General features: G+C 42.1%; 1 protein-coding gene across 1 annotated transcript; it reads right to left on the minus strand.

Annotated features, from left to right (window-relative positions):
- Positions 1-15201: 15201 nt before the first annotated feature.
- LOC123430689 (expansin-B5-like) lies at positions 15202-16683 on the minus strand. Its single transcript, XM_045114536.1, has 4 exons — positions 16418-16683; positions 16224-16336; positions 15946-16136; positions 15202-15859 (listed from the first exon to the last, which is right to left on the minus strand). The coding sequence occupies exons 1-4, from the start codon at positions 16599-16601 to the stop codon at positions 15499-15501; spliced, it is 849 nt and encodes a 282-aa protein (XP_044970471.1). The 5' UTR covers positions 16602-16683; the 3' UTR covers positions 15202-15498.
- Between the last annotated feature and the right edge of the window lie 8528 nt (positions 16684-25211).

The raw sequence follows: 25211 nt of genomic DNA on the forward strand, positions 1-25211 counted from the left end.
AGGGATTACATTTTTTTGGAACTTATTTGAACTCCATACTTTTTGTGTGTTCAATATGCATCATTAAAATCCACCTCATAAATTTTGAACCCTTTCTCACCTCATTTTCGATTTTACATGTATTTAATGATTTTTTTGAGCTAAATGACCCTGAAATTAAAAAACGCTACAAATGAACTCTGAAAAGGCTGGAACTTGTCATGGTATCATCATTTCACCCACATGCCATGTGCTACAAAGTTGAGTGGGTTACGATAAAAATTGGATGCACTTCGTGTACAAACTGGATCATCTCCTTCGAAGTATCAAGGTTTCACACGAGAACCCATCTGCTATAAAGGCATTTTTAAAAAATTATTTCAACTCTAGACTTTTTGTGCATTCAATATGCACCATACTACAACATGTTAAAATATACAGAAAGAATTAACTAAAAATAATAAAAAAAACAACAATTAAATGACTAAAACAACTATATAAGCAAATTAATATTGTTTTAATTAAAATCCTAATTTAAATTATTTTAAAAATAACCAAATAAATCTTACTGTGACAACAATCTAACACATGAGTGGGAGCAAAAAGAATTAAATTAAAAACTATTTGTAAACTCAAGTTATTCAAAAACTGGGTTTGAAGCAAATTTGAACAAATTCAAATTTAAATCATTCAAATTTGAAAACTAATGACACAGACAGAAACTAGACAAAATTTTGAATCTAATGCAAAAAGAATCAAGCAAAAACATCAAATATCATAAAAGATATAAGCAATTTAAAACAAAAACTACAAACAGAAATTTAAAAACAGAAAAAAAAAAATCTGAACCCCTTTAGTCCCGGTTCAGGACATGAACCGTGAGTAAAGCCTCCAAACCCTTTAATTCCGGTTTGAGACACGAACCGGAATTAAATGTCCCATTTGAACCGGGACTAATGCCCGACCGACGCCTTTACCGTTCGAACCGAGACTAATACTAACATTAGTCCCGGTTCGTAATGAAACCGGGACTAATGTGTTTGTGAGCTGGGACGAAAGCCCTTATTTCTACTAGTGTTGGATTCAGCGCCTCCTGAAGTGCTTGTTCTCGTATCTGAATAAAGGAGGAGAAAGTTCTGTAAAAAAAATGAGGTCCGTTCATATTGTCAGACAGCTAGTGAATAGGTCTAGTAGCCATTCATTCCCTATATCAACAAGCGCGGAATCATTAGATAATGGCCACCTTTCTCTCATACGTTCCCACAATTCTCTTGCATGTCCACATGCGATCCAGGCCTGATAGCTTGATTCTTCCTCTCTACGACAAAGTGGGCACGCAGATCTTTTTCAAATATGCATGTACTTCATGCAAACATTGGTAGCTAATGCTTCAGAGGCAGCTTTCCATGCTAGAATCTTCATATTTTGAGGTACATGCGACCCCCATATGCACTGCCAAACTGGGCATCTCCGAGTCGGATTACTGCTCGAAGCCCCTCCTGCGACCGCCATGTTCGTGTTGCTGGTAGCCAACCGGTAAGCACTCCTCACCGTAAAACAACCCACTTTTCCAGGAACCATGCTAAGAAGCCCTGTCTATTTTTCGGGGATGTTCTAATTTCAATAATCTCCCTGACATCCATCCCCCGAAAATTAGCACGTAGCCGTTGCGCTGCAAAATTGTTCAATCTCAAACACTATAGATGTCGTCGTTGTGTCATGACAAATGTCCTCGTGAAAGGACTAAGTTATGAGGCGATCGCAACTAGGTGGTAGTTTAAAAAAGGTTGGTCGGAATCGAGAGACGTGAGTTTTATCTAGGTTTAACCCTTGCGATGGAGGTACAAACCTACATCCTGTTTAATTCAGGATGGAAATGTGAGGCCAATGGGTTGTGTGGATCGGCCGCAAACCATAATTGGGGTTAGTGGAGCCGGCACCGATTGACCCAATGGGTCATCAGGGTCAACCCACCTCCGCGACTGGTTCTGCCCTTAGCGTCGCCCTGTCCATCCCCGTCGCCGACGGAGTGCCTCCCGCTTGGTCCCATCCAGCTCGTCGCCCGACCGCAGTTGACATATCTATACCTCTTTTGCTATTAACGTGTGATAGTCTAGTTGTTCTGTTACTGTTGACGTAACTCAACTTCGCATGGTAACAGTTTTTCATGGTACCAAATTCATGTCATGGCAGCCATGTTCTGAATTTTTTAGAAACACAATTTTTAACTCGCAGTGTCGGATAAATATAGATAATGATTTTATTGTTCATCCAGTTTGTTGCTAGTATGGACGAACTTTCTACTGGTGATCTTGTGCAGATGTTTTTTTATTCAACTTGTTAATTTTATAATTCCTCGCTCAGATACACAGCTGAAAAGACTTATTTCCCGTAGCTACAACAAATCATACTACCCGCAATACTAAATAACAACTAGAGTTTGGGCCGGCCCGAGATACCCATCGGACCAGCAAGGCCATGGGCATTTAAGAAATGGGTTGCCCTGCGGCCTCATAAATTGGCCTTGAGGCCATGAGGGCCAGGTCCAAGGCCAGGGCCGGGTCGGCCTGTTTCCATCCTGATGTTTAATTGCTATAGATGGTGATCATGATCTCGATTACAAGGATGGTCTTTTGCTACCTCTATCTCAAGAGCTACTAAATTGTCTATCTCTAATCACCTGTCCTTTTGGTGTGTCGTGCGCCCTTCTTATATAAGTTGAAGGGGTCGGCTTATATGTAGAGTCCTAGTAGGACTACAACTAGTCTCATTTCTATTACAAATCAGATATTACTTAGTCCGAGACTTATTCGAACGGTCCAAAACTAGCCCGTTGGGCCACCCCCATGTTAGGCCACGTTCTACCTGCGTGAGAGCGCCCGTAATCTTTTTCGCGTCAATCAACCCAGGCCGGGTCAGTCATTGGTCGGGTCTTGTTTCTCTCACTCGGTTCCTTCCAGGCTCCGAGCCTACGGACCGCCTTGTATGGCAACTTGGACAACCCACGCATGGGCCTTCTGGGCTAGCCGGGCCATGCTTACTTTGTCGGGTCTTGACCCTTGGGCTTAATTGCTCGGTTATCCTCAACCGGGCATAGCCCCGAACATTAGCCCCAAGTTGGTACAAATTTATTCATGTTAAGCTCCTCAAATAAGAATAATTAATACGTTAAAGGACCGACTTGCTCAAATGACCGGCTTATTCAATGAACCAGCTCCTCGAAAAATCCGGATCTCTTTGTCATATCAACATTGTGACTTTACAATCAACTTGTTGACACATGCTCTTTGTAGAAAAATATTTGAGAAAAATAACCCATATGACGTTGAGTCGGCTGTCAATGCTTCGTCTTGATAGAAATATTGTGAAATTAGAAATCTGTCTAATGTTGATCGGCTTTCAATGCTTCGTCCTGATAGAAATATTGTGAAATAAGAAATCCGTCTAATATTGAGCTGACTTTCAATGTTTCTGGGCATTTTATGAATAATTTAGAGGAGAAGAGACCCAACACACTCAAAATTGATAGCTTGAACGTGTTCTTTTTTTATCTCCATATTACCTCTAGCCCCAAGGTCCGAATTTATCAGTTCATGATGACTTGGTGCTTTGCATAAAAATAATACCATGACCGTGTAGCCCCCAAGTGATGGATTGTCTTGTCGGCAGCAACTTGGGACTTTTTATCTTATACTTATAAAAATTCAGCCATTGTAACCCCAAGTCTTAAGAGTAGAAAGTAGTGATAGCTTATCAATGTTGCAACTTTGGAGAAATTCGAGTTGTTCATCTGAGTCACCAGTCATAAACTGAATATTTTGTATTTCACATGTGTAGCCCCCAAGGGTCGGCTCATCGGAATATGATGGGACGGGTCTTCAAGTTGGACATTATAATCTGCTTAAACAATTGAATCCCCAAGTGCCGAGTCGCATGCGTGCAATGACTTGAAACTTCTGAAAAAATCTGTAGACCTTGAACTGAGTTGTGTAGCCCCCAAGTGTCACGCCGTATGCATGTAGAAACTCGGGAGTTATATGTACTTCTCCTTTGAAAATAATACCATCATACGATGTAGCCTCTAAATGTCGGTTGCATGCGTGCTAGGCCACCCCCATGTTAGGCCACGTTCTAGCTCCGTGAGAGCAGCCGTAATCTCTTTCGCACCAATCAAGCCAGGTCGGGTCAGCCATTGGCCGGGTCTTATTTCCCTCTTTAGGTTCCTTCCAGGCTCCTAGCCTACAGAGAGTCAGCTTGTATGGCAACTTGGACAACCCGGGCATGGGCCTTCTGGGCTAGCCATGTCATGCTTACTTTGTCGGGTCTTGCATCGGTGGGTCTTGAACCTTGGGCTTAATTGTCGGGTTATCCTTAACAAGTTATATCCTTGACAATAACCTTGGAAACGATTGAGGGGGCATTTCGATCTTAGAAGGCATTCCACTCTTTCCCCAACCAAGTTAGGCTTGTTCTTGCGTGTTGCATTCTCCTTAACTGGATTCTAGAATGGGGTTTTGATGAGCTTGTGCCGGAGGAGGAAGATGCGACAGCTAATGATGTTGATGACTCCGGCCATGGTCTAGATGCACATGACAATGGAGCTTAAAAGATCAAAAGGTTGAAGTGGGATGAGGTAACGTGGGCATACAACGGTAACATGGATTAATAGTAGAAAAAGAAAGAAGTTAGGATGGACTATTATTTGTATTCTAACTTGGATGGAAACTATGTTTATTTCATACTGCATATCTAATGTAATTTGTGGTAATGTCACCACTAGTGTGAGAAGGGTGACCACGACATATGTCGTGAACAACCAAACGCCGTGTTCCGCACATTGACAATTATAACGTAGAACTGCTGCCAGTCAAATTTCAATCATCAAACCGCTTAGTGATGCAATGCAGACTACCAAACTATGTGTGAAACGTGAACTTTTTTTTTGTTTATATTCACTCAGTCATGCCCAACACACCACATATGTGAATAGCCCAAAAATATGCAACCTATCAAGCGCATCCCAAATGGACATAAGAGTGGCTGCATGTTTTTTTTTTGAACCGGGCTCCTCCCCTTTCCATTATATCATAACGGAAATACAATGTCTTTCGGACCAGAACCATAGAAAGAAGGGAAAGGAAAGAAGCGAGCTCGTGACAATACCAGGAAACCCACCATCTACGTCTGTCATCAGGAACGTAGACTGTGGAGCGAAAACCTGGTATCATCAACAACCACGCAAAGCAAACTAGCCTACCAACTTAAAAGTACCACTCGAACATCCCCATACAACATATCACCAACCAGGCTCAGAAGTGCAAAAGCGAAATGACCAAACTGAGACCACACAGAGAGATAGCTATTCTGGTTGCCACCAGCCCATCCAGCAAACGCCATCAACTCTCCTCCCAGCTTCACCTGTATCACCACTTCTTCCAACCTTCTTCTTCATCAGCTTATTCAATAGCTTCTGGCATCGGAGGCCCGCACAGCAACAGCATCTGAGATGCATTCTCTTTCAGCATTTCGGCACCTTTTTTGACCACCTCCATCGTCACAGGTTTCTGTAAACCTGCCCAGTATTTAAGAAATGCACAAGCTGTAAAAACAATCTCAAAAGGGGTATTGATCCATTTCCTCTCGAATGTGGCACGATTCTGGGCCAACCACATTGCCCAGCAGATCGCAGCTAAGCCAATAGTATAAACATCACAAATGCCAGGTAAAAAAGCATACATCCACGCATAAAACTGCCATATAGATTTTTGAACATAACTAGTTCCAAACATAGCCCCCACAGTCCTCCAAACTACCCTCGCTACTGGACACAAAAAAAGTAAGTGTTGTGCCGATTCTGGTTGTTCACAGAATGAACATTTAGGATCCCCCTGCCATTATCGTTTCTTCATGTTGTCTCTAGTAAGAATAGAATCTTGGCAAAGTTGCCACAAAAAGATTTGTATCTTTAGAGGAATCTTGGCCCCCAAATCCATTTATAACTGGATCCCGCAAGTTTTTTTCCAACCACCTATACATAGATTTAGTTGGGTATTTTCTGGATTTGTCCAACTTCCAGTATATCTCATCATCCTTATCTTTATCAATCTTGTTCAACACGTACCCCTTCATCTCATCCCACTTTTGAAGCAGTTCACTTGACAATCTTCTTCTAAATGAAGAAAGATGGTTCATATTATTCATCTTGTCCACAGTACATTCTTTATCCATACAGATTTCAAACAATTTAGGGTATTTTTATTTTAAAAGGAAATTATCCCCCAGGTCATCTATCCAAAGGCTAGCTATGTTTACTTTATTCAGCTGGACCCCTCTACCAGCCATATACTGTTCTTTGACTTTCAATATTGATTTCCAACATGGGGAGTCATTAGATTTCTATTTGACCCTAGCCACTGAGGATTTTTTAAGATATTTAGCTTTCACAATATCCTGCCATAGTCCTTCCTTTTTTTCTAGTTTCCACCACCATTTTGCCAGCAGGCTAATATTTTGTTTCCTCAAATCCTTCACCCCCAGCCCCCCCTTTCATCTTGGATCTACAAACACGAGACCATTTCACCATATGATAACATTTCCTCCCATTACGATGCCAAAAAAAATTCCTCCTAGGCTTGTCCCATCTTTCCAAAATAGTTTTCTTAACCAAGAACAAGGACATATAATAGGATGGAATGTGCGATAGTACAACATTGACTTATTAAGTCTACCTCCGCTAGACAAGGTTTCGCTGATCCAGGTTTCCCCATGGCTAGTAAATTTATCATCAACAAACAACCAGTCATTGCCCTTAAGGCCAGCATAGCTGACACGCATGCCCAAGTATTTAACGGGAAAATATCAGATTTCACAGTTAAACATTTCAGCATAATTTCTCATTGTTTCATCATCAGCACCAACCGAAAAAATCTCACTTTTCAGAAAATTGATCTTTAGGCGTGACATAACCTCAAACATATATAGCAACAATTTGATATTAAGAGCATTTCTAGGGTTATCTTCAAAGCGTAAGATGGTGTCATCAGCATATTGTAATATAGCTACCCCATGTTTCACTAAGTCTGCTGCTAATCCTATAAACAAGTCATTTTCCTGCGCCTTAAGGACCATCTTTGTCAGGGAATCAGCTGCCAAATTAAACACGAAGGGGGAGAAGGGGTCACCCTGTCTCACCCCTTTGGCACTTTGGAAGTATTCCCCCACCTCATCATTCAACGTCACGCTGCTAGTGCCCCCCACCAAGATTTTCCTAACTGAATCTATCCATTGGGTGTTAAACTTCCTTTTTCTATGAAATTCTAACAGGAAGTCCCAATTTACTTTGTCATAAGCTTTTTAGAAATCGAGTTTGAGCACAATCCCAGGTTTCTTATGAGCATAGGAGTGGTGCAGAATTTCATGAAGCGACATAATTCCATCCATGATATCCCTTTTCTTAATGAAAGCGTTTTGGTGCCTACTAAACATAATATCAACAAAAGGTCCCAACCTAATAGTAAGCACTTTAGTAATCAGCTTGTACACACATTGAAGCAAGCATATAGGTCTAAATTGTTGCATTTTATTAGCCCAGACCACCTTGGGAAGCAAAGTTATAATACCATAGTTACACCTCTCCACATCAAGCTTATTCTCGTAAAACCACTCAAAAAGCAACATCACATCCTTTTTCACAATATTCCAGCAGTATTGAAAAAATTCAATCGGAATGTTATCAGGACCAGGCGCTTTATTATGTTTCATAGAAAACAAAGCGTTTTTAATCTCCGCCGAAAAAGGTCCCAGGAGAATAAAATTTTCAATATCACCCAACTTTTGCTTCTCTACCCACATATTACTGTCAATCCCGCACAAGTTTCCAGGAGCAGGTCCAAAAAGCTCTTTGTAAAAATCAGTGGCATGCTTAAGTAGATTCTAGTTTCCTTCTATTACCGTATCTCCACAATTAAGCGAAAGATTTGTATTCCTCCTCCTTCTACCATTCACCATCCTGTGGAAGTATTCAGTATTGCTATCACCCTTCAACAACCAATTTTCATGAAATTTTTGTAACCAGGCTACCTCCTCATCTAATAAGAGGTTATTCAACTCAACTAGAAGGTCAACCTTTTTACAGTAAAGCTCAGGGCTCAAGGTATCTGTTTCTTGCAACTTCTCAAGGTATCCCAGTTCCTCTCTCAGCCACTTTCTTCTCTTCCCGGCCTTACCAAAGTTATCTGAGCCCCAACCTTTGAAATATTTCTTAAATCTTTTCAACTTAATGTTCATAATGTCAATAGGATTGTCAGATTGCACAGGTTTCATCCAAACTTTGGCCACAAGAGGCAGAAAATTAGGTTTATGTACTCAGTTTAGATCAAATTTAAATTCTCTTTTACCAGTAAGAATAGGCACATTATCATCAGTATTAAGGATCAGGGGACAGTGATCCGAGATCTCTCTCACAATCTTCCTGACAAAGGTAAAAGGGAACAAACACTCCCAAGATTTGGACATGAGAACTCTATCCATTTTTTCTAAGGTTGGTTCCCACTGATTATTAGACCAAGTATACATGCCACCACTCATATCTACCTCTCGCAAGGAAAGTGAAATGATAATGGAATTGAAAAGATTCGAGGAATGACCCAACTTGACTTTCTTATTCTTCCCATTAGTAAATCTAAGGATATTAAAATCTCCTCCTACAATATATGGGCATGATATATCTCCACACATCACTGCAAGTTCTGTAAGGAATTCAATCTTAAATTCTTCGTGCGCCGATCCATAAACCACCAGAATACAACAGTTCATTTTCAAGCCTTTGTCCCACAACTCAAGTTTCATAACATACTTGTCCACAGTACAATTCACCAAATCAAAGAGATTATTCCTATATCCACATAAGATACCTCCAGACTTCCCTTCCGATGGAATCCAATTCCAATAAAAAACATCCCCAGGATCAAACTTCGTCAAGAATTTAGAGGGAAAATCTGTCTTCATAGTTTCCTAAATCCCAACAAAGTCAAGTTTATACTCTCTAATCAGATCAGACAGATATGTCACCATGCCTCTCTTCCCAATCCCCCTACAATTCCAAAATATACTAATCATTTTTTATTATTTTTTGGAGATTGAGCTTTGTTACCAGGTTTACGAGTAGCCATGGCGTTACGTGCAACTTGACTCAACTTCTGATTTTGACTTCTAGTCACAGGTTTAGATATCATGACATTCACTTTTTTTTTCTGGATCTAACAACTGTAAATTCATCATCATCCAAGGTCCCCTCCTCCACCCAAGCTGTGTTCAAGGGAGATGATTCTCCAGCAGCATTGGTAATAAACATCATTTTATCTTGCTGCTCTTCATTTTTATCTACCTTTTTTGCAATATTACCCTAGATATTTCAAGTTCTCTAATAATATCTATAGCAGGAAGTTATCATCAGGGATATTCACACCCATTTGAGCAGCAGTAGGAATAATCTCTAAATTTGATAAAACGTCAAAGTAGTTACCAGGAGACACTTCCTTACCTTGCAAATTTCTCTTTTTAGTCATCTTCTCAGCCCTGATGCCCACATGCTCCATATTGATCCCCGCAGTCCTTTTACTGAACCTAGTTTGCACTTCCTCTATAGCAAGTGGTGTAGGAATCAACTCTACATTCTCATTAGATGTACCAGGAGATTGCACAGAGTAAGTCTGAACTTTTTGCTCACAGGAATAGTCACTAGGATCCATTTCAGTCACCAAAGGTTCCCCCACACATGCTTCCAAGTAAGATGATTTTTTTTGCCAGAAACAGTATTGGGGACAATTTGTATTGAGTTCACCACAATTTTATCATAGGAAATAGTAGCAGGGTACACATTTTCCTCCCCCCCCTTAGCCTGATTTTTTATGCTTCCTTAGCCATAGTATCAATGAGCAGCTCATTGCCCACTTCCTCACTCTCATCCTCACATTGAACCTCTTCACTATCATTTTGTGTTTTTTCTTCCTCCACCACTTCCTCTAATGGTGTCATATTCATATTTTTCACATTTCTTCCCCCAGCCGTCCCCGGAGGAGCCGAAGACTCCTCCATAGTAGATGAGGAGGCAATATGTCCTTCTGGACGCTTATCATCATTGAACCTAGCCCTTTTTGGTGAGGTACCCCATCAGTCTCTTGCTGCACATTTATTTTTTCCTGGGGTGATTTTTCACAAGGATCTTATCAACAGAAAAGAAGAAGTCATAGAAGTGCCCGCCTAACACCCCCTCTGCATCTCTGCATCCCAGCTTAATTCTCACATATTCAGGTCTATTAATCGTTGCCTTATCAATCTCCAACGTGACCCCAACCAGAGATCCCACATACGCAATATTCTTCTCATGTCTTTTATCTAGAGGTATATTGCTAACGTTGACCCAAGCAACATTAAGAACACCCTTGGCACCCACAGATTCAGACCACTTCCTCAGGTTAATAACTGCACCACAGCTTTTTTACGTTCATGCTGTCAGCAAAACAGACCTTGTCCACATCTCTGGGAGAAGGTAACCTCATCACAAAAGTATTTGTCCCAATGGATCTAGCCGAGCATCTCCAATTAGTATTAATGTAAGCATTGAAAAATTCCTCTAACTGCCTCCCACATGCATGCCCTTCTACAACTGATATCACAATGAACCTATTCCTATCAGTGTTCTGGTTTGGTGTAATATGATCATGAATATAGAAGAATCCCTTCCCCACAACCTGAAATCCACACATCGGAGCCACACAATCCCAAGGGAGCACAGTACTGCAAATCGGCACCAAATGACCATGATTCCCACATCTACCACAAACAGCACGCGGACAGCAAACATGCAAATGTCCAGATTCCTTGCATGTGATGCAAACCTCAGCGCCCCCCACTAGTGGGGAAGCATTCCTCTTGCCGGGAGTAGGATGACGACGCTCTTGAGCTTGATGTAGGGTCTGTTGCCGACCTCCCGCAGCACCTCCAGCTACGGTCTGGTTGTTGTTGTCGCCCCACTTGTCCGATCCGCGGCAACCACCTTGTGTCTCCATGGTCGCCGCTTCCCATCTCGCCTTGTCGGACAGCCCCTGCCGTGGATCAACGTTGCAAGAGTTATGACCGCCGCCGTCGATGTCGCGCGTCCACACCATGTTGCGGCCGCCTCCACCCCCGCCGCGGTCACGGCCTCCGCCGCGTCCAAATCGACCACCACCACCACCACGCCCGAAGCGCCCCTCGCTGCCACCATCCCCGCGGAATCCGCGGTTGCCCATCTCCCGCCCCGCCATGGACAGAGTCCGCGGTGGCGAGGCAACAACCTGCGCGAAGGATCTACTATCTCCTCCTACTTTCCCCTCCCACCAACCGAAGGAAGATGAAACCCTAGGTGGCGAAACCCTAGTTTTCCCCAGAAGTGGTGAAAGAGGGAGGTGAGATCTGGAATGGGGGAAACAGGGGGTGCGGACGAGGATATCTCCGGAACCCTAGCCTCGCGCCCTGTAGCCAGCGGGCCCTCACGGGTCGGGGCCGAGGCACCCCTAGGTCCAGCCGCATGCGACCTGGGCCTAGGCCCGAGAACGCCCGGCTCGGTCGAACGCTGCGGCACACGGCTATGTATCGGCACATGCACGCTCCCCACGGTCACCTCCTCCTGCGTGCTGGCTCGTGGCGTCGCCGCCGGCGAGGGTCAGCGCCGGAAACCCGCGTGCGGCGAGGGAGAGGAGAGATACGTGATAAAAGCCATCTTGTAATCCAAGAGTGGCTCGATGTGATTCAAGGCCCCGAGTGGTTGAGGAATTAAAATAGTTATTGGACAACTTACAAATAGGTACAAAATCTGTTTGCATGCAGTCAAATATTTTCTTGTTTGCACATTACTAAGATGTAATCTAGGTTTATTTTTGAGAATCATCACCGAAACTTTATTTAACCTCCCCCAACTGGGATTTCGTTAGAGATTACATGAAGAATACATTCAGGAGGTTCAGTGGTCCAAAAACTGCAACGATTCTTAGAAACTCCTTCTTTAGCTAGTAAGTGAGCACCTTTATTTCCTGTACGCCTAATCCAAGAAATTTTGAAACCTTGTAGAGTTCGACCCAGCATCTTGATTTCCTCGACGATAGGACCCGCCACACTCAAATTCTTTGCCTGCTCGTTCACCATGGCCGCTACTCCCATACTGTCGACTTCGACGTGCACCTTCGTAGCGCCCATTTGGATCGCCAATTGCACCGCCTCTCGACAAGCAAGTAACTCTACCACCTCAGGATGAGAAACATCCCGAAACACATAGCAGGCACCTCCTCTATAGGCACCATCATGATCACGGAGAACTACCCCTCCACCTCCACGATTTTGTAATTTTGCTAAGGCTCCATCAGAATTGGCCTTTATCCACCCTTGCTCAGGCGGATTCCATCTTACACCCGGTGTTGGAGTGGTATTCCTAGGTTGCTTTATATGGATGGCAAACCATTAAATAATATGTTGATAAACGTTCTCTGCAACAGTTCTAGAGTCCGCAATTCTCTTTCCATCCCTTGCCTCGTTTCTAGCTAGCCAAAGACCATACACTCCCTAAATCATTAGTTCCCTTTCGCTGTCCCCGGCCTGCGCAAACCATTGAAGCAGCCATGATGCAAGTGCGTTGTGAACACCATCCGGCATAGGGGGAAGAGCCACCGGGACTCCTTTTTCACAGCTTATCACCATCCAAAACATGGCTGAATGTGGGCACAGCCAGAATTGATGCATATTGGTTTCCTCTCTACTGCAGACCGCCAGAAGACCCCTGGTTTGATCTTCCTTCGATTCAGCTCGGTTCCAACCGCCGGCCCGTTTTTAATCAGTCGCCACATGTGTATTTTAGCTTTCCGAGGAGCATTGATATTCCAAAGCGCTAACCAACTTTGATGTTTAAGAACCGATGATGATGACTCCGATGATGGTTCTTTTCTGCATCATACACAAGTGATAAGCCGATCTTACGCTGAACTGGCCCGACCTGGTGAAATTCCATGCTAGGTGATCGCTGCTACCCGGACCCCCAATGGGGATTTGCTTTATATCGCATGCATCGTCTGCAGTGAACATGGTTTGTAGCTTCTCATGATCCCAAGAGGTTCCATCGGTAGTGAGCAAGTCACTGACATGCGATATCCCATGTACAAAAACCTGCCCGAGGGGCCTTAAACTTCCAGCCCTGGGAATCTAGTTCTCATGGTGAACATTGATCTTCGCCCCATCACCAACCCGCCACACCACACCCTCTCTGAGGAGTTCCCTTCCATGGATGATGCTTTTGAAGGTGAACGAAGCCCCACTTGGGCATGTAGCGTTCATGATGGAACAGTCTTTGAAGTATTTGACTTTGAGCAGTCGGGCACACGGTGAGGAGGGGATTGGAGCAATCGCCATGCTTGCTTAGCAAGTAAAGCCTGATTGAACGCTTCAAAATTTCGAAACCCCATTCATCCATCTCTCTTTGGCAATCACATCTTATCCCAAGCAATCCAATGCACCTTCCTCTCGCCTTGAGTTGCACCCCACCAGAATTTAGAAGAGATTGAAGTCAGATTTCCGCACATTTTCTTGGAGAGTTGAAAGCACCTCATAGTGAAAGTTGGAGTGGATTGAAGCCCAGATTTTATTAAGACCTCCCTTGCCTTTTTGGATAAACCTTGCCCTTTCCATCCTGACACTTTACTTTTTGAGCTCTCTTTGACATACTGGAAAGAGCCATCCTTTGATCTTCCAACTACAGTCGGAAGACCTAGATATTTTTCACTTAACGCTTCAGAATCAATACCAATGGCTTGTTTGAGAGCATCCTTGTCCTCATCCCTACAAACTTTGCCAAAAAAGATAGACGGTTTCTGTAGGTTTACCTTTTGCCCCGAAGCAATTTGGTACTTCTGCAGAATAACCTTCAGGGTATGCAAGTTATCCTCTGATCCTTCTAGAAACACCACACTGTCATCAGCAAATAAGAGATGGGTGACATGGGGGCCAGTGCTCCCAAAATTTACATAATCAATACGCTTTTCACTTTGAGCCCGTCGAAGGAGAGCCGAGAAACCTTCAACGCAGAAGAGGAATAAATAGGGGGACAGGGGATCCCCCTGCCGAAGCCCTCTTGTTGCCTGGAATTTCCTTGATAATCCCCCATTTAATTTAACACTAAAACGCACACTTCTAACACAACGCATGATCATAGTTATCCAAGCAGGAGCAAAGCCTAGCTTCTCCATAGTTTGCTGAAGAAAGACCCACTCCACCCTGTCATAGGCCTTCATCATTTCCAATTTAACAACACATAGGGGCTTCTTCTGTTTACGTTTCCTGATAGCATGCACACACTCATACGTAACCAACACGTTATGAGTGATTAGGCGTTACGGCACAAACGCACTTTGCTCTTCCGAGATAAGAACCGGTAGTATTATTTTCAGTCTATTGGCCAAAACCTTGGCCGCAATTTTATAAAGAACGTTGCACAGGCTAATTGGCCGAAACTGCGAGAGTAGCTCCGGTGAATTGATCTTGGGGATCATCACAACGATCGTGTCATTTAAGCTTTCAACCGATTCTGATCCTTCAAGAAATCCTCGGACCGACCTACAAACCTCCTCCTTGACCAACAGCCAGTGCCGTTGATAAAACATCACCGGTAACCCATCAGGTCCTCGCGTTTTTGTCGGCCCCATCTGAAACAGGGCCATTTCAATCTCCAAATCAGTGGCCACCGCGGTGAGCATCTCGTTCATAGCAGGTGAGACAATCTCCTGGCTATTTATGCAAACGCGTTAATTTTAATTCTGCACTTGTGCAAACGCGTTAATTTTAATTCTGCACTTGTGCAATTTAGGTTGAGAATGTGAATATCAAGTAAAGTGAGGTCATGTGCCTAGTCATGCTCTGTGATTTGCAAACGCGTTAATTTTAATTCTGCACTTGTGCAATTTGTTTTGTCATTATTTGTATTATTTTTCCTCCTTTTGTTTATTTGTGTTCTTCTAGTTCAGAATCCAAGTAAAACATTTTTTTATGTATTTGGCATTACGGTGAAACGTTGGTGATCCCGTTTGTTTATCAGCTTTTGCATATTTCCCGCTTTTAGCTAACTAGTTTTTTTTTTCTGATTTCGTGGCCATTTTTCGTTTACCAAATTTTAGCACTCGCAAACCAAAGCCTGAGCGATAATTGGACCCAAGAAACATCGCATCTATTGCTGCATCAGCATCGATCCTTTGCTGTGACTACAACTGAAGAAGAAGACATCATCACTAGGGAAACAACTGCAAGGCAGTGGCCTCGGAGAGGGAAGAGCGAAGAACACAAACACAAAAACACTTGACTTTCTTCCTCTTCTGACGCGGCCGCTCACAATTCCCGGACGCGCGCGCATGGATGCCGATTACCGGATACGGGCCTTTGACAAGGTAAAAACTCACAAATTGCAGAACCAGATCTAAGGGCATACAGTCGGCGCCAGCCGCCCTAGCTGGCGTAGTTCACCGAGGAGCTGTAGGACGTGCCGGCCGTCCAGCCGGAAGGGATGGCGTTAGTGACCTCGAGCACCTTGCCGGAACCCGAGGTGAGCCGGAACGAGAACGGGGCTTGGAGAGGCTTCCCGTTGTTGGACTGGAGGAGCCACAGCGCGCCCCAGGACTGCTTCATCGCCATCCACGGCTGGCCGTGGTCGTTGTGGTGGCCCGGCGCGCAGCCGCCCTGCATGATGTCGACGGCGGAGAGGTCTCCGTCGCCGGCCTGGTACATGATCAGCACGGAGAGGTAGAACGGGTTGGAGCCCGCGTCCACCTTGAAGACAATGTTCATCCCGTTGTACTTGCAGGGAACCCTGAGCAAATTAACTAACCAGTGTCACGCACGCACGCCTTCAGCAAGCACACTCTACGACTGTCAGATCAAAATGCATATCTTCACCTCGCGTAGTGGATCCTGAGTTGTCCGGCGGAGCGGAGGCGGTCGGCCATCCCTCGGTTGGCCATGGCGCCGAAGGCGGTGCCGCTCATGTCGAAATGATCCTCCGAGGCGCATATGCCGTCGGGACAGGAGTCGGTGATGACGACGGTCACCGGGCGACCGGAGCAGGCCTTGTTACCGGTGCACTTGACCTGTAGCGTACATCCACTTTGCACGTTGATTCACATGAAAGTGCTACGTAGATGTGATCACATGCATATACCGACCGATCTACGTACCTGATAGCATGCACCGCAGCCTTTGCCGCTCTTGAAGAAGGAGGATCCGCCGGCGGCGATCATCGACGAGAACGGGCGCTGGCCGACGGCGCTTTGGTATCCGCACGCGCCACCTGCATTTCGTCCACGGGAAAAAGAGTAAGGCTCGGTCTTACAGTACGTGTATATATTCCGTGAATGTACGCGAGGCTCACCGTCGCTGCCGGCGCCGTAAGGGCTCCCGTACCACGTCGCGCCGCCGGAGGACCAGGACCGGCGGCTGCTAGGGCGCCTGGTGCGGGTGCGGCTCGCCTTCCAGTAGCCGGAGATGGGGCTTACGAAGAGCGATAGGATGACGAGCACCGTCGCCAACAGCAGTGTGCCTCGACTAGCCGCCATTGATGATCTATCAGTCAGGAGACAGAAAGCCAACGGGCTAGCTAGGTTTGCTGAGTTGTAGTACCAAGAACTCGGTGTTCGTTGCTTGCAGGACTGGGGTGGTTCGGTTGGTTGGTATATATAGGATAAGGAAGGTCTAGGTGTTATAAACGTGGGAGCGAATACGTTTAGTCGTGCACACACGAATTATGGAGGCGAACGTGGCGGCAACTTGTTCACGGAGAGGGTGCGCATACATACTTTGCACTGTGGTCAACTGAGACGGAGCGGCCGATCCTTTGATGACGGAGCCATGGCGCTGAAGGCTCTTTCAACTCCGGAGATTTTGGATAAAGAGGACTCATCCGGCCGGGTTTGTTGCGTGATTGCGTGCACGTGGGGTTCAACGGTCCATCCTATGCAGCCTTCAAAATGTTTCGTACCCTTCAAATAAAATGTTCGCACGTTTCATAAACGGTCCATCCTGACCCATCCCTCTAGCCTGTAGCTACTCCAAAAACGATGTCCCCCGAAGGTAAAGCGACACCGAAAGCCTTCATGGTGCCTTCATCAAAATAACGGTGTCTCAAGTCGTCGGCCATCGAAGACAGCCTTGTTTTCACCTGCGGTGCCATCTCCTCGTCTTTACCACCGGCCGGAGCCGACGGACAAGCGAGTTGGGCGACGACGCAAACCCCGAACCAGTTTCAACTCCACGGGTAGAAAAGGACGGCCGATCTCCACCCCATCACGACGCATCTGGGCCAAAACCAACATAAGAAATGTTAGTGTAGTTTAAAAAGAATGTTTGGAAGGATCAGCGTGTGTATGAGGAATTCTTTAGTCTAGGTTTTCAAACGTTTAATTGTATGGGGAAATTCCTCACTTGGACCATCTGAGCCATTTAGAAAAATCAACGTGTGCATGGAAAACGTTTAATTGTATTCAACAACTCCGTTCAAAACATGTATTTGGAATAATGTTCATCTTGTATTTAAAAAATGTTACACATCTATCAAAAAATGTTCCAAACGTATATAAAAAATGCATTATGTATATGAAAAAAATAGACATGTATTAAGAATAAAAATAATGTTATCTATTGCTGAAGTTTGGTTATAAACTTTTACACTCCACAAACCTTCGCTGGAAGGATTGGGTCTTGCACCACTCACTGCTCCATATTGAACATGGCAAAAGCAGCTCCTTTTGGGCTAAAACCATCTTTAAGCATTTGCAAAGGTTGAGAGAGATTTTCCAGTGCACCATTGGTATGGTTGTTCTAGTTTTTTTGGCTAGATCGTTGGCTAAAGCCGGATCCCTGGTCTTAGTGTATCCTGTGATTTTCTCACACCACACATATCCAAATGCCATGGTAGCCACTATGACGTAGGATTGGATCGAACCTGCTCTTCGTAATCGACTAACCAATACAGCGATTGCAGAACTTGCTTCTCTAAACTCTTTATTGCGGGATTGTGCTCTCTGTCATGTACCGGATGATCGTCACCGGTTTAATGGCGCTGCCTTTTACATAAAAGGGGCATATGCAGCCGTCTCGGACCAACTCACGTATCCCGTGCATGCTGAGATTTGGGACTCAGAAGCGCCCGAATTTTTTTTGATCTTTGGTTGGCTATTCTACGTTGAACGCCTAAACACAAGGAAGAATCTACACAAGAAAACCATCCTCCTCACAGCAACTTGTCATAGATGTAATCACTTGGTAGAGGATCGTGATGCCCATCTCTTCTTTAGATGCCCAACAACTCACGGTATTAGGAGGGCAGTCGGCATATGTCCGCTATTCACACCTATCAAGGATCTCTTTATTATGACTCTTCCAGGCTTGCTACCTACCACTGTTCGCCCCTTCATTCTTGGGCAGAGGGCTTAAGGGGGAGGGGGGAGGAGGGGATGGGTGCGCCGAAATGTGCAAATGCCTTTAGGGTTTGCGTTCTTTTTCTTCTTTGTTGTCTACTAGATGGACTGGTCCAGGTTTTGCATGGTTTCTTTTCCCATACTTTTCATTACGATTTTCATCGGGTTTCCTTGGTCTTCACGGTTCGTCCCTTCTCCTTCATTTTTGCGTACTTTCTTCATTTTTTCATCAGTTTTAATTATGTTTCTTAAGATTTTGATTGTATTTTGTATTTTTATAATACTTTTTCCTTTTTCAATACGTGTATATTTCTTGTAGCATAAGATGTACATCTCGAATATTCATTTCTGGACCCATGCTCATCTGTACACTGTCAAGAAAACAAACACAAAAAATACAAAGATATTCAAATAAATGTAAACAAATTTTGTATATTAGATAATTTGGTGCATGAGGTGTGTTCTAAAATTCAGACCATTTGAACATACCAGTAGCTCTCAGCAAAAAAAAACACAAATTGGGTTCGAACATTACACTTTTTTACAGACGCCAAATAATCTGAAATTTGGAGCGCACCTCATGCACTAAATTATCTATCATGGAAATAAAAAAATGTAAGTGTTTTTAATTTTATAGTATTTGTTTTAAATTGTTTCTTCAGCGCGGGTGCAGGTGAGTCTGGCCACATAATTGCTACTCTCTTGTATACACACGGATTATTTGTTTATAAACAATGAACACTTTTTAAACACATAATTTTTTTTGAATATGTGCTGAACATTTGTCAGATATACGTTGAAACATTTGTTTGAATGATAAAATGTTTTGTAAAGCAGTGAATATTTTGAACATTTTAATAAATTGTTTTAAAAAAATATTCCAAACATAATTTTCTAATTTGTAAACATTTTAAATTCCATCTTTCATTTTTATTAATGGAATGGAATATTATTTTTAAATATAATATTTTTTAACATTATTTTGAACATGTGAACTTTTTTGAAATGTCACAATGTTTTTTAGTGTTATCATTTTTCTAAACTACGCTAACAGATGTTTTTAGAATATAAGTTTTCAACATGGTTTTTATTTTCTTTTGTATGTAAATCTAAGCTTTTGGAATATATGTATTTAGAATATTTTTCAAAATATGAATAGAAGAAATAAACAAAAAAGAACGAACGAAGAAACGGAGAAGATAATGAAACTAACATTTTTGCAAAACAAAATGAACTAATTTTCTTCAAGCTACTTGGACCTGCCCAATAGTAGAGACGGAATAGCATTGATTGAGGCGGGACCTGGTTCAGTGTCGCTAGTAGCGACACGAGAGCTTCTATTGCAAATTTGGACCCTCAAACATTTGTGGATGTGCTCGATCAGTGACCAGATGTGTTTCTTATTTGTCCTCCGAACAGTCACATTTCTCAAAAAAAATTCTTATATGTCCGGTCACTTGCGCATGATTGGTGGAGGGGAAGAGAGAGAAAGAAAAAAATGATGTTCCGGGGTAGGGTCGCGTACTATGTGACGGGCGCGTCCGCGAGCCCTCATATCCTCCCGATATATGAGATGGTTACGAGGGTTCGCGAACAACCCGGTCATATAGAGACGATATGAGGGGATCGATTGGGTCACTTTTTCCTTCTCTCTTCTGTCCAGAACGTGTCCACGAATATATTAGGGGTTATTTACAGGATCCGGCTGTAGATGCTCTAACACTCGCAAACCGGCCAGGGCGCTCGTGCTTCCCTAGCGCACGCCCAATTGGGTTGGGCCATAAGGGGGCTTGGACTCATCTCGCTACACTAGCGATAGAAGAGCATTGATTGAGGCGAGCTCTACTCTTTTTTTTCTTATGTAAAATAGATTGGGATTTAAAAAAAGTTTAGAGTATGTTTAGGACGTCGATAACCACCACACGTGTGATGGGAGCAATGTCCGATCACGCGCATTATGACCACAGGTTTGGTCATGTCACTGCATGTATGCACAAATGACGAAACTAATGATGTCAGCGGAAAATTTTCGTCTTTACAGTTTTTAAAGTGTGTTATCTCTTGAATTAAAATTTTGATTGAAAAATTATTTTCACCGTTAAATCTGTCGCAACGAGATCTTCGAAACTAGATCTCATATTGACATGTTTCGATAATTTTTTTAGGGTTAAAAGTTGTCATGTCTATTACATATAAATTATCATCATGATTACATTAAAGTTGTCAATGATATATTTCAACTACTTTTTTGTTCTATGTTTAAAGTAAATTTTAACATGTTGTTAAAAAGGGAATTAAGAAATTAAACTTGTCATGATGAATTACTAAAATTTGCCATGATCCATGAAATAATTTTGACATGGTTCATAAGTAAAAAAGAAATATTCGATCAAGTACTTTAAAATGTATGGTTAATGTCCCAAATTTGCCACGAGCCATAAACTAACATTGCCATGGTGAATTACCTAAATTTATTATGATACATGCACTAAATTTGTTATGGTTCAAACAAAAAATATTTTTTATGTTAAAAATACAACAATTGCCATGGTCAAAATACAAAAATGGACACGATCTATAAACACAATTTACCATGATGAATTACTAAAATTTGTCATGATCCATGAATTAAATTTTCCGTGGTTAATTACTAAAATTTACCAAGGTCGATTAATAAAATATTGTCGTAAAAAATAGTTGAAATGCAATGGTAGCTTTAGATCCAGAAGAAAAAACTAGATGAAACATATTCTGGCAACTTTATTATAAATACTATGACAATTTCAGTGTAAACATTATGACAAATTTTGGCCCCAACTAAAGGTCTCGAAACACATATCAATATGAATATAGTTTTGATGATCTTGTCAAGACAGATTTAATGGTGAAAACTGATTTTTAATTAAATTTTTATTTAAAAGATAAAACATTTATAAGTCCAAAGAACTAAAAATATTTTGATAATGTCATGTCTTTTATGTGGCAAGATGGATGATTATGGAGACATGTTGATCATGTTACCTCGTGGGCGTTATCATTTAGTTTTTTTAAATGTGAATTCAGAAAACAAAATGTCCCAAAAATGATAAAATATTCTTGGGTCAAAAAGATATTCGTGATTTGGGAAAATGTTTCTGTATTCCAAAAATGCTCGTGAATTCAAAAACAATGTTTGTGAATTTAAAATGGACATGATATATTTAAAAATGCTCATGTATTGAAAATGTTGATTTCCAACAAATAACATGAATTCAAATCAGGTTAAATTTTAAATACTGCTAAAAACATCATGAAATGTTTGCAAATCTCAAAAATCGTTACCAAATTTCATAAAACTTCATCGGCTCAACAATTGTTCGGTGATTCAAAAAATGTTCACGATTTCAAAAGAATGAGCATTTTATTATTTTTGTTGAACTACTTTTTTTAGAATTTATTAATAATGATGAAGTGTTTTTGTATTTTGATGAACAAACATTGAATTGGATGACCTATTTTTTATCTTCATGAACTTAAGTTGTATTGAAGGTCGTTGTTTTGGAAAATAATGAACAAAATTTTATTTGGTGAACATTATCTGAAATCTATGAAAAAACTTAGAATTTGATGAATTTTTTCTGAAATTGATACAAAATAATCCGATAAATGTTTTTGAATTTGATGAACATAATTTTACATTGATGAACATTTTATGAGATCGATGAACAAAAAATGTTCGCAAATTTCAGAAGCATATTCACAAAAAAAAAAGAAAAAAAAGGAAACAGAAAAGAAATAGAAATGAAAATAAAAGGAATAAAAAGAAAAATAAAAAAGTAAATAAAATAAAAAATAATAAACGGAAACGATGGAAAATAAAAACACCAGAAAATGGGCGAGCTATACATAGACCCCCGCGTGACGGGTGTACGCGCTACGTTTCAAGCGAGCGACCTACGCGCCATATAGGAGCCACCAAGCGAAAGATATCCCCTCCCCATCTTGCAATATGCAAGATATAGCCCCGACAGGCCTTGGGGTCCGAAGGATGGTGCTATGAATACCGTAGAGCTAGAGGTGGAGGACGGAAAAACATTATGGTGCGGCAAAGTTTGTCGGGGATCATCGGAGGTCGAAAGCTATGGAGTCGTGCCGGACAAATTTTGTCGTCGGCCGTGTGTTGTCCTTGCGGGAGCGGCGGAGTGTAATGCGGACGTTCATTGCCTCCTCCAACCCACATGGGATGACATCCCAATCGACGGATTCAGGCTAGTCAGAGTTAGATCCGCTGGCCTCCATGCCGGGGAAGGCTGGAAATCGCCGGAGGTGAGGTCTGATGACGGATGGGAGTGGAGGTGAGTTGGGCGAAGTGCTTAGGATTTGATCCGGCAAGCTGATGGGGAGGAATATATACGGGTCAGGGGGCCCATATCCGTCCTATATTTAGGCTGGATATGAGGATTGCCGGTTAGTCCGGCCGTTTGAGGCCCGTTTGCACCGCCCGTCTGGATCACTTTTGTTATCGCATCGGTGAGTGACCGAGCGGCCCGCCCGAACGTTTGAGACGGGTTTAATTGGTCCAGTTGTAGATGCTCTAAACCCTCAACCTAGTGGCTCCGTAGGCTACCCCGTCGTGAGTCGCGCACCTGTTCCTCGCTACTTGGCCAGCCGCCGCCGTGCTAGCTCCTTAGGGTTGAGTCACGTGTGTGTGCGGGTGAAGTTTGTTGCGTGTGCATGCTCGTGGGCGCTTGATCGCATCAAGCTCAACCGATTCCTGGCACAACAGTTGGATGGGTCGGGCGAGCAGGTCAGCGGCCTCTCTTTCACCGCTTTCTGGATGTGTTCGAACAAAACAACAGATCGATTGGTACATGTGTATGTATAAAATTTATTTTGCCTAGGATTAAGGTTTCACGTCTGCCATACCTTGCCCACGGGGGCCGCCGCCGGTGCGTAGGTCATAGGGCACTTTGTTGTATTCTTTGATTGGAATTTGAGACCTTGAAAACGGCTCATCCTGACCCAAGTGGTCATACAAACTTGATTATTATTGTTGCCATGAACCATCCCAGGCATTTCCAACATTTCCTTGTCTAGTCTAGTTAAGAAAAATAAATAATATTTTTCCAAAAATAAGTAGTTCTAAAAAGGTAATAAAATAAGGAGTCAAATACACCGATGATGCTTGAACTTGACGTAAATGGTCACTTTGATACTAGAACTTGTGGCATACATTCAATTGATGTACAAACTTGGCTCAGATGTACGAGTACAATGCAAATCACGAGTTTGCGTTTAAAATTGATGCTGACTTGACACGCTAGCATGACATGAGCCCGCTGTCAGTGACCGGAAGGGTGAGACAAGTGCGGGTGGCCTGCTTTTGCAACAAAAAAACAATCAAAAACTCGAATTGAGATTCTTTTTTTTCCTTTACGTTCTCGAATCCACAACCATGCCTTGCACAGAGTAAGAACGTAGTAACTCCACCCTTGTGGTATTTCCGTCACAAACGCGTATCTATGCTTAACATAGCATACGAGACGGGATCGTGCAGCTGAAATGGAGTGTGATCAATGCGGCCCATTTGCACATATTTTTTTTTCAGAAATTTGTAAAAGATATGTAAATTCTAATCTCAGTAACAAAAATAACATTTAATTGTTCATTTGGCGTACATACTATACATATATAAAAACTTTATAATTAGGTTTCATAATTGTTCACACACTATTTTATTCATATACTTAAAATAATTTTTATGAAGTATACAAATGAATGGACAATTGAATAATAGAAATATTTTTAACATTAAAATTCCAAATATTATTTTAATAATAGAAATATTTCCAGAATTATATGCAGAGTTTCATAGTTCAATGTTTGTATAGTTAAATATTTTAAAATTTATATGATTATTCATTGGTTGGTAATATTTAATTTTTTTTAATATAAACCGCTAGTGAAAATTATACCAATATTTGTATTCATCAATTTGTAGAACTTAAATATATGCTGCAAGTGTATATTTTTATTCATTATATTTAATAAACCTTTAAATGTATGTATTTAGCAAACATTTTATATAATACATAGATATATATTAAATGTTTTTATTTAGTAATCATTGTTTGTATGTACAATATTTACAACACATGAGTATTTGAAATTTATTTTTATTACTTGCAGTTTACAAATATATTATAGAAGAACTAATGCGTGCAAAATGCGTCCTCGTCAATTCGTCATAGTACATTAAGAATTGTTAACAATTTTTGTCATTGCAATGTGAATGGTGGAGTCGCTTGGACGGCTTGCTACAACAGTTAGTTCTGTTTTTATTTTTCAAGTATAGACATGCAGGCCTCACGTGTTAGTAAAAAATGAAATAACATGTGCCGTGTTGATAGGGGCGTTTTGTGAGAAATAAATTTTTTGAGGTGGTTTTCGCAAAATGTAGACCACACACACGCTCCTCTACGCCTTCCATTTATTGACAGCAGCCCCGCGCCACGTGGACGAGCCAAGTTAGCGTCAATTTCGTATTCAAACGTGTACATCCGAGCCAAGTTTCTGTATCAGTTTAATGTATGCCCCAAGTTCTAGCATCAAAGCGATTGTTTATGTTAAGTTTAAACACCATTGGTTGGGAACGCTAAAATAACTCCACAATAGTACATATTTTACAATTGGGAACGCTAGAGATATACATTGATTGGGAACATGCATGGATAAACAAGATTAAACATACACTGGTACGCAGCGCATTAA

The sequence above is a fragment of the Hordeum vulgare genome, chromosome 2H (genome assembly GCF_904849725.1).
Source record: "Hordeum vulgare subsp. vulgare chromosome 2H, MorexV3_pseudomolecules_assembly, whole genome shotgun sequence".
Taxonomy (NCBI): Eukaryota; Viridiplantae; Streptophyta; class Magnoliopsida; order Poales; family Poaceae; genus Hordeum; species Hordeum vulgare.